This window comes from Hylobates moloch, unplaced genomic scaffold (genome assembly GCF_009828535.3).
Source record: "Hylobates moloch isolate HMO894 unplaced genomic scaffold, HMol_V3 SCAFFOLD_19, whole genome shotgun sequence".
Classification (NCBI taxonomy): Eukaryota; Metazoa; Chordata; class Mammalia; order Primates; family Hylobatidae; genus Hylobates; species Hylobates moloch.
The window spans coordinates 25,742,901-25,752,750 of record NW_026652294.1 but is presented as its reverse complement, the minus strand read 5'-3'; the positions used below and the strand labels follow the sequence as shown (position 1 = coordinate 25,752,750).

The 9,850-nt window shown below is 51.3% G+C and overlaps 1 protein-coding gene across 1 annotated transcript; it reads left to right on the top strand.

Annotated features, from left to right (window-relative positions):
* Positions 1–5,221: 5,221 nt before the first annotated feature.
* Positions 5,222–8,943, top strand: LOC131381930 (uncharacterized). Its single transcript, XM_058431139.1, has 5 exons — positions 5,222–5,322; positions 5,419–5,460; positions 7,471–7,538; positions 7,771–7,947; positions 8,703–8,943. The coding sequence occupies exons 1-5, from the start codon at positions 5,239–5,241 to the stop codon at positions 8,941–8,943; spliced, it is 612 nt and encodes a 203-aa protein (XP_058287122.1). The 5' UTR covers positions 5,222–5,238.
* The last annotated feature ends 907 nt before the right edge of the window (positions 8,944–9,850 follow it).

Sequence of the window (9,850 nt, the reverse complement as noted above, 5' to 3'; positions counted from 1 at the left end):
CATTTTTTGTATAGAAAAGGTTTGGCCATGTTGCCCAAGCTGGTCTTAAACTCCTGGGTTCAAGAGCTCCTCCTGCCTTGGCCTCCCAACGTGCTTGCTTTGTAGGCATGAGTCACTGCACCTGGTCTCAAGGCTTCAACATATGAATTTGGGGGGACACATTCAGTCCATAACATGTGTGATCTTTTTTCAAAATTTATTTTTGCTATAAAAAATGTATGATAACATACATACACATCTATACACCCTTGTGGCTGCCGCCTGGTCAAGGTGTCCTCGTATTCTCTCTCCCTCAGCACATTTCCTACCCTGGTGGTGCCACGGCTTCTGGCACTGTGGGTAGTTGTGTCTGTTCTTGAGCTTCACATCCCAGAATCATCCCGGCCAGAGCCATTTCTGTCGGAATTCTTCTGTTCGTCATTATTCTCACAAGATCTGCCCATTTAAAAAAAGGAGCAGTCGTTTGTTTCCTTTTTATTTGTATTACTCTATTGTATGAATATACCCTAATTTACCGTCCCTTCTCCTATTGATGGATATTGGGTTTGTTTTCAGTTTTCGTCTACTTTGAAAAAAGCTGTTATGAATTTTTTTTTTTTTTTTGAGGCGGAGTCTCGCTCTGTCACTCAGGCTGGAGTGCAGTGGCACGATCTTGGCCCACTGCAGCCTCCGCCTCCTGGGTTCAAGCAATTCTCCTGCCTTAGCCTCCCAAGTAGCTGGGAGTATGGGCACGCTCCACCACGCCCAGCTAATTTTTGTATTTTTAGTAGAGATGGGGTTTCACCATGTTGGCCAGGCTGGTCTTGAACTCCTGACCTGAGGTGATCCACTCATCTCAGCCTCCCAAAGTGCTGGGATTACAGGCACGAGCCACTGTGCCTGACCGAATTTTATTTTATATGCCTTGGTGGACACATGATCTCATTACTTTTGGGTATGTATTTAGGAGTGGAATTGCTGGGCCAAAGGGTTGGACTCAATGTAGCTTTCGTAGGTGCTTCCAAACCTATTTATAAAGTAATTATTTGGTATCTTCAAAAAATTTTAAGTAGACTTTTTTTTTAGAACACTTGTAGACTTACAGTGAAATTAAGATGATAATACAGAGAGTTCCCACATACCCTGCCCCTAGTTCCCCTATTTTTAGCATCTTGCATCGGCATGGTACCTTTGATGCGAGTATTAAACCAATATTGCTAACGTTCTCATTAACAAAAGCCCATATTTTATTCAGTTTTCTTAGTTTTTAACCTAACATCCTTTTTCTGATCCAAGATCCCACTCAGGATCCCACATGACATTTAGTTGTCATGTCCCATTAGGTTCCTCTGGGCGGTGACAGGCTTTTTTTTTCTTTTTTTAAATTGGCCATCTTTAAAGAAAATGTTAATTAAAAACATAGAGATAATTGTAGATTCACACACAGTTGTAAGAAGTAATAGGCCATGTGCAGTGGCTCACGCCTTTAATCCCAGCACTTTGGGAGGCTGAGGCAGGTGGATCACGAGATCAAGAGATTGAGATTATCCTGGCCAACATGGTGAAACCCTGTCTCTACTAAAAATACAAAAATTAGCTGGGCAAGGTGGCACATGGCTGTAGTCCCAACTACTTGGGAGGCAGAGGCAGGAGAATCGCTTGAACGCAGGAGGCAGAGGTTGCAGTGAGTTGAGATCGCGCCACTGCACTCCAGTGCAGAGCGAGACTCTGTCTCAAAAAAAAAAACAAAAAAAAAGAAGTAATAGCAAGGAGGCCAGGTGCAGTGTCTCACAACTATAATCTCAGCAGTTTTGGAGGCTGAGGTGGGTGGATCACTTAAGGCCAGGAGTTCAAGACCAGCCTGACCAACATGGTGAAACCCCATCTCTACTAAAAATACAAAAATTAGCCGGTCATGGTGGTGCACCCCTGTAATCCCAGCTACTCAGGAGGCTTAGGCAGGAGAATCACTTGAACTCAGTGTGGAAAGTAAAAAGGTTCCTCTTCAAAGTTTCCCTTCTTGTTAAAGAATAAATCATAAGTCTTAGAGATAATAATTTCTTTTAAAGACTAACTTCCTTCAAGCCTCCTTGCTTTGTGCTAATAACTCTTCATTAAGCCCTATCCTATGTAGCTTTTAGATATAAGAGAATGAGTACATTCTATGTCCTTGTACTTTAACCAAGATATTTGTTCTAGACATGCTCAGGCATGTCCCAGCTCACAGCTTATGCACCTTCTTTATTTGGAAATGTTATTACTTCTCTAAGTCTTTTCATAAGCAACTTCTTCTTTTCCTTTGTTCTCCCTTGACTTTACCTATTTAGGAAAGTGTTAAGTTATTAACCAGTCAGGTTTAGCTTAGATTGTGAGGTCCAGCTCCAGCCAATGGAGACAGGACACAGTAGCAGGGGCAAACCGTATAAGGGATAAAAATTGCTTCCCTCCTTTGTTCAGGTGTGCTCTCGCCATTGTTCCATCTGTGAGGAGCACCCTTTCTGCAGGAAGCAAAATTGCCTTGCTGAGAAAATTCTTTGAGCTCTAGTTGTTCCTTTTGCACCAAAGAACAAGCATTTCTAAGGGAATAAACATTTTACTTATAACACCCAGGAGGCAGAGGTTGCAGTGAGCAGAGATGGCACCACTACACTCCAGCCTGGGCAACAGAGCAAGACTCTGTCTCAAAAAAAAAAAAAAAAAAAAAGAATAGGAAGGTGTCCTTTATACATTTTGCCCAGTTTCCCTCGATGGCAATATTTTGCAAAACTATAGTACAATAGTGCAACCAGGAAACAGACACCGGGGCAATCCACCAGTCCTATTCGGATTTCTCCAGTTGGCTTGTACTCATGTGTATGTGTGTGTGCATGTGTGTGTGTGAATTCTGTACAGCTTTATCATTAGTGCAGGTTCCTGTCTCCACCACCCCTGTCATGGTGTGGAAGAGCTGCATCACCATGAGAATCCTTGGAGTTGCAGTTACCATTTTATGGCCACACCCACCCCTCTTCCACATCCCTAATCCCTGGCACCACCTATCTGTCCTCCAATTCTAAAGTTTTTTCATTACAAAAATGTATACATGGAATTGTGCTGCATCGTACTTTTTGGGATAGCTTTTATTCACTCAGCCTAATTCCCTGGATTCCTCCAGCTCGCTGAGTGGATCAATAGTTCCTTTTTACTGCAGAGTAGGGTCTCACAGCCTGGATGTTCCTGTTTCTTTCTTTCTTTCTTTTTTTGAGATGGAGTTTCCCTCTTGTTGCCCAGGCTGGATTGCAATGGCGTAATCTCGGTTTACTGAAACCTCTGCCTCCCAGGTTCAAGTGATTCTCCTGCCTCAGCCTCCTGAGTAGCTGGGATTACAGGCATGCGCCACCACGCCCAGCTAATTTTGTGTTCTTGGTAGAGACAGGGTTTCTTCATGTTGGCCAGGCTCATCTCGAACTCCCGACCTCAGGTGATCTGCCTGCCTTGGCCTCCCAAAGTGCCAAGATTACAGCTGTGAGCCACTGTGCCTGGCCTGGATGTTCCTATTTCTTTAACCATTGGTGGATGAAGGACATCAGGGCTGGTTCCAGTTTTGGCTATGACAAGTCAAGCTGCTATGAACATTCATGTACAGGTTTTTGTGTGGACGTTTTATTTTTAAGACAAGTGCCCAGGAATGCAATTTCTGGGTCACATGGTAGTTATATGTTTAGATTTTTTTTTTTTTTGAGACGGAGTTTTGCTCTTGTTGCCCAGCTGGAGTGCAGTGGCACGATCTCAGCTCACTGCAACCTCTGCCTCTGGGGTTCAAACAATCCTCCTGCCTCAGCCTCCTGAGTAGCTGGGATTACAGGCATGTGCCACCATGCCTGGCTAATTTTTTTGTATTTTCAGTAGAGACAGGGTTTCATCACGTTGACCAGGCTGGTCTCGAACTACCAAAGTGCTGGGATTACAGATGTGAGCCACCGCGCTCGGCCTATGTTTAGATTTTTTAAGAAATCGCCAAGCTGTTTTTCCAGTGTGTCTGTCCCAAGACATCCATAGCAGCAGCGTGTCATGATCCAGGTTCTTCACATCCTTTGTGAGTGTCTGGTGTCATTATTTTTCATTTTAGCTATTCCGTTAGGTGTGTGGGAGAGGTGCGATCTTGAGTTAGTTACTTCACTTCTCTGAGCTCTGTGTCCTCATCATGGGTGGTCTGATACGGCTGTCAGAAAGGCTGGTGAAGTAAACACGTGTAAAGAACTTGGAACGATGCCTGCTCTATTAAGAGGGCTTCTAACACCTTAATAATTGTGATGACATTGAACTATACGAAACTGCCAGTGTGGGATCACTTTTGGCCCATAAAAACCCTGAGACTTGATACAGCTCCTCCTCATATTGTTATTAAGGATCAAATGGCTGCATGATTCAGAGTGCAGGGCAGACGTGTCCCTCCTGCCTCAGCACCAGCTGGGTGGGCTCCTTGGTCGCCACCTGCAGGGAGGGCTTTCGTGCCCGGTGAGCCACTGGGCTTCCCCAGCAAGCCAGAGCTTTTCACATGAGATCAGGGGAGAGGAGGAGCTAGAAGATCCATCTGATCACTGAGTAGGCAGGTGGCGGGGGAGAAGAGTGGTTGGGCACTGTGCCAGTGGGTGGCTGGGTGATGGGCATGGTGGGCAGGGCCTGGACCAACTCTCTTGAGTCCTGGGTTTTCCCACCTCTGATCCGGGGTGGGGCAGGGCTGGCACCAGACCCTTCCTCTTTGAGCTCCACTGTTCCAATGCCCACTGAGGGGCCGTCACAGGGTGATAGGGGTCGGGATGTGGTGGTACTCCGGACAGCCTCTAGGTGCTGGGCAGATGTGCAAGGGTTTCATTATTATTGACAAGCATTTGGAGAGCAGAGCCTAGCCTCCCGCAAGTGGGGATCTGCCCAGAGGGACAGCCTAAGACCCCCTCGGGGAAGGGCGCTGCCTGCAGAGCTATCAAGATGCTGGAAACCTTGGACTGGCCCGTGCATGAGGGTGATCTGCAGGGCCTGGCTGCTCTCCGCCGCGCCCTCAAGAAGGGATGGGACCATGCCCAGGCATCTCTGTGTCCCCAGGGGCCCAAGGAAGGGGCTCCGTGAGGTTGGCCAAGCAGCCGAGTCATAAGAAGCTTCATTTATGGGGGACGGTGCTGCTTCCAGAACACACTCTCCTCCATCTCCTTAAGGGCAAACGACCTTAGAAGGGAGTCCTGGCACCTTCCCAATTTTTCAGGCTCAAGAGAGGCTCCCTCAATGAGGCAAGCAGAGTCCCTGCCCAGAGCCCCCAACTCCACACCTCCCCAGGATGCAGGCCCAGGAGAGGGCCCCCTCGATGAGGTGAGCAGAGTCCCTGCCCAGAGCCCCCAACTCCATACCTCCCCAGGACGCAGGCCCAGGAGAGGCCACACCCTTGTTCCTCTCCTGCTTCCCCAGCATGGCCTCAAGAATGCGGGAAACAGTTCTGGAGACAGGCAGGTGAGTGTCTCACTGACATCTTCCCCTGCCCAAGGACCCCCGTACCCCGCCCATCCCGCCCTCTTCAGGCAGAAGCCTCCAGGGCTGAAAGCCAGGCCACTGGTCTAGCACTTGGGGGGTCCAGAGGCCCCATTATCCCCTCCCCTGCTGTCTTGTGGGGAACCAGGGTGGGAACTGCCCTCGGAAGCAGTCCAGGGGAGGGGACGCTCCCTCTGATTGTTATGCAAATTGATGGGCTTCGCTGATTACCATACATGCATATTAATCCTGCCTGGGCTGGGATGGGACAGGCTGTCTGGGCCTCATGGCAGGCTGCTTCAGGGCTGGTTTTGGAGCAGTTGAAAAGCAAAGGAAAGGAGGCTGCCTCTCTCTGGCCCTGCTTAAATGAAAGGTAGACGAGGGTTTTGTCTCCAGGGGCCCTGCTGGGTTCAAGGTGCCAGATGTCTGTGGAGCCCCAAGAGGGTGGAGCACTGGCAGGCACACCTGGTGGGCTTGGAGGCGGGGCGTAAGGGGATCCAGCCCCAGGGCATCCTTAGCGTGGTGACTGACGTACCCCGGGGAGCTGGGGGATGGAGGGCGAGGGTCAGGGCAGGAGGAGACCACTGCTGAACTGGAGCATGGACAGAATGGGCTGGCCTGGAGGGCACCAGCGCTACTCTGCTGCCCAAGTTCCACTCCTGGATTCTGATATCAGCAACACTCTGGAAGGCAGGACAGAGCATCCTCATTCTACAGAGGAGAATGCAGAGGCTCAGACAGGGGAAGAGGCTTCCCTGAGGCCACACGGCAGGAGAGGGCCGGCACCGGAGCCCAGGCCTGCCTCACGGAGGGGTCCCCTCAGGTCCGTTCTGTGTCATGGAGTGGGAGGCTGGCCCGACCTGACAGCCAGCAGGTGAGGGCTCAGCTCTGTCTCTCTGAGCTGGGAGAAGTTGTGGTTCCCCTGGTATGTGTGGGTTTCCTCCCTGGGAGATGCGCAAATCATCACACCTGCCCACTCGGCCACCGTGAGGCTTAAATGAAAGAGCTCTAGGAATACACCTCGCTCTAGCTGTTGTTGCTGGTCCTGGGAGCATAAGTCAGGCGGGGAAGGGAAATGTGGCATCCCCAAGGGGTCCTCTAGCAGTGCCTTAGGATTAGGAGTGGCTGCTGTGGCTGGGACCCAGTCTCAGACATCCAGAGCCTTCAGAGCTTGGGGGCCCCAAAGAAGACATTGGAGCTTCGTTTGTGGGGAATGTTGCTGTTTCCAGAACACTCTCCCACCTCCTGGATTCCGTTGGGTGAGGTTTTAAAGTCATACTCACAGATGCTGGGGGTGAGGATCTGAACCTGTTTAGGGGACCGCATTTGTACCCACACCTCCCTTCCCTGCCGCACCTGACCCTGTGCCCCTTTGCTGTCTAGAAGCTTCCTTTCTGCCCCATTTCTGAGGTGCCTTCCCTCTGAACGCCCCCCCAGGCCTCCTCTTGGCCATGTGTGTTTGGGGCCTGTCCCGGCTACATCCGCTCTTTCTGTGCCTCTCTCTGGGTCAACTCAAATTCTGACAGCTCCCGGTATCTCCACGACCCCGACTGTCTCATCTGAGCCTCTGCCTGTGCCCTCCTGCAACTCCCATCCATCCTCAGCCTTGGCATCCCCCGAGGAAGCCCCAGGCCCCTCAGTTCGCCCCAGGCCCCTCAGTTCACCCCAGGCTGAGCCTCCCATCTCCCCTGGGGCTGCTGTTTTAGCTGCCCAGGCCAGGCACTGGGTGCCTTATCTGACCCTCCTCCTCCTCCATCCCCATCCTCCTTCTCCACCCCCTGCCACCCCTCTGCTCCATCCCTCCTCAGGCCTCGCCTCCTCCCTGGGCCCCTGCCTGCACGTGACTGTTCTGCAGCCTCCACTCTCCCTCCCTGGCAGTTTGCTGATGTCAATGCTGCAGGTGGCCCAGGCACTGCTACCCCTGGGTGAGGGGGTCTCCGTTTTCCAAATCTTGCTTTTTCACCACTGGAGCCCACCTTCTTATCCTCTTAGGTTGCCATGAAACATCCAATATTTGAAGGTGTTCTATGGACCTCAAAGGGCAGGAGACACCTTAAAATGTTTGTTGGATGGCGGTAGGAGGGTAGAACCCTGGTGGGCACACCTGGTGGGCTTGGAGGCAGGGCCTAAGGGGATCTGCCCCCGGGTAGGAGGGAGGGGAAGGGAGGGAAGCCACAGGCTGCATGTGGCCGGAGCGGGTGAGGGAGCGAGGCAGGGAGGCTGGCCAGGTGGGTGCAGAGAGGCAGCAGGATGTGGGGGCTCCTGATGATACTGTCCTGTCTCTGCCCTCAGAGGCTCTGCTGCTCATGTTCATGGAGTCCCACAGCCACCAGGCCCTTTGAATCTCGAGTTTCTCGAGTTTCTGGCTTCAGATGCCCCCAGGTTTCCAGAAGTCAAGATTTCTAACAAATGGACCCAAACCCCAAGCCAGCACCTGGAAGTGGCAGCAACACGGCTGTGTGGACCCCGGTGCTGGGAACCTTCTGGAGGCAGCTGGACACAGGGGCTGCCAGTGGGGAGAGGGATGCTGCTCATTTTGACATTTCATCTAAATAACATTCCAAGTGTTCTAATGAAAGCCTCTGCGCTCCCTTTGAAATACTAGCAATTACAAAGATGAATAATTGCATGATAAATATTAATTTGCACCATCGTAATGAGGCCCAGAAGCATCCTGCTGCTAAGTGAGAATTTAGCTCTTTCCACTCCCGGGCGGGGGAGGTGCTGCTCACAGCCCCTGGGGGATGCTGCCCTGCTCCGAGAGGCCCAGTACCACCGTGGCCAGCTCGCTGGGCGGGACAACGGCAAGCCCGAACACCACCTTGTTCCTGCCGCTGCCTCACTTGATGACAAAGGGCACATTGCTTCCTTCCTCTGGGCCTCAGTTTCCCAAATAGACAATGGCGAAATTGGAGGAGATGACCTCTAAGGGCTCTGCCAACTCAGGCAGTCCAGGAGGTGACGTCTAGAATTCCAGACTGCCTGCGATCTACTGGTGGGAAATCCACCCCGTCCAGAGCCTCCCCTCCAGGCGCCCTCTCTCTGGGTGCTCCCGCTGTGCCTGGCATCTGGGAGACAAGCGGGTATTTGCTGAATGAAAAGTGATATCCCTTTGCCCAGAAACAGCATCTCACAGCTTTTCTTCCTTGGTCTTCACGAAATCAAAACTGACAAGTTGCCCTCCTTCCAGCTGAGTAAGTGTGGCCATCACACCCCACCCTCAGGAAGGAGGAAAAAGTGGCAGCTTGCAGCAGAGATGGAACGTCCCCAAACCACAGTGACAGCACAAAGGGCTGCCTGTCTGGTTCCAGTCCCCCAAGTAAAGGACACCTGGAGCCTTCGCAGAGGCTGCTGCTTCCCCTGACGGCCCTGCCTTTTGGTGCTGAGTGTCTGCAGACCTTTGACAACCTTTGCAAATATGTTCCTCGCAGAGGAGAGCTGCGCCTCTTCCATCTTAAGCAGTGAACCCAGGACGCTTGGCGTTCTTGGGCTTGTTTTTTCCTTTAAACACCTGCTGTGTGTTTTATTGGGCAAGCCGTCCTTTGTGCGTCTGGGCTCCTGTGAGTCTGCAAACCTTCTTCGGAAGTAAACAGTTTCTCTGAGTGTCGTCCACTGCTGGATCTGATTCTCTGGCAACGATCAGATTCCCCGGCAACGATCAGATTCCCCGTGTCTGCCACCCAGCAGGGAGCCCGTGGGGCCACCAAAGGCACTTACCCCGGAAATACAGGAGCCAGGCTCCAGTCAAAGGCAAACATGTCAGAAACCACACACACACAAACACACACACACACACGCATACACACACACATACACACACATACACACACATACACACATACACACATACACATATACACACACATACACACATATACACACACATACACACACACATACACATACACACACATACACACACATACACATACACACATACACACACATACACACATACACATACACACACACACATACACACACACACACACACACACACGCTACATGCCCATGAGGCTGAGGCTCCAGCCCGTGGGGCTGTGTGTGTGGCCTCAGAAGTGCATCTTGTGGGCTCTCTGTGCCCCCATGCCCCTCCTCCCCAGGGTGGCCTCATGCAGCGAGAGAAGGGCTGTGTATGTGTGTATGTGTGTATGTGTGTGTGTGTGTGTGTGTGTGTGGTATCTATGTGGTATATGGTGTGTGTGGTGTGTGTGTGTTTGATATGTGTGTGATGTGTGGTGTGTGTGCGATGTGTGGTGTGTATGTGATGTGTGGTGTGTGTGCAGGGTGTGTGTGGTGTATGATGTATGTGGTACATGGTGTGTGTGTGTGACGTGTGATGAGTGGCACATGGTGTGTGGTGTGTGGCATG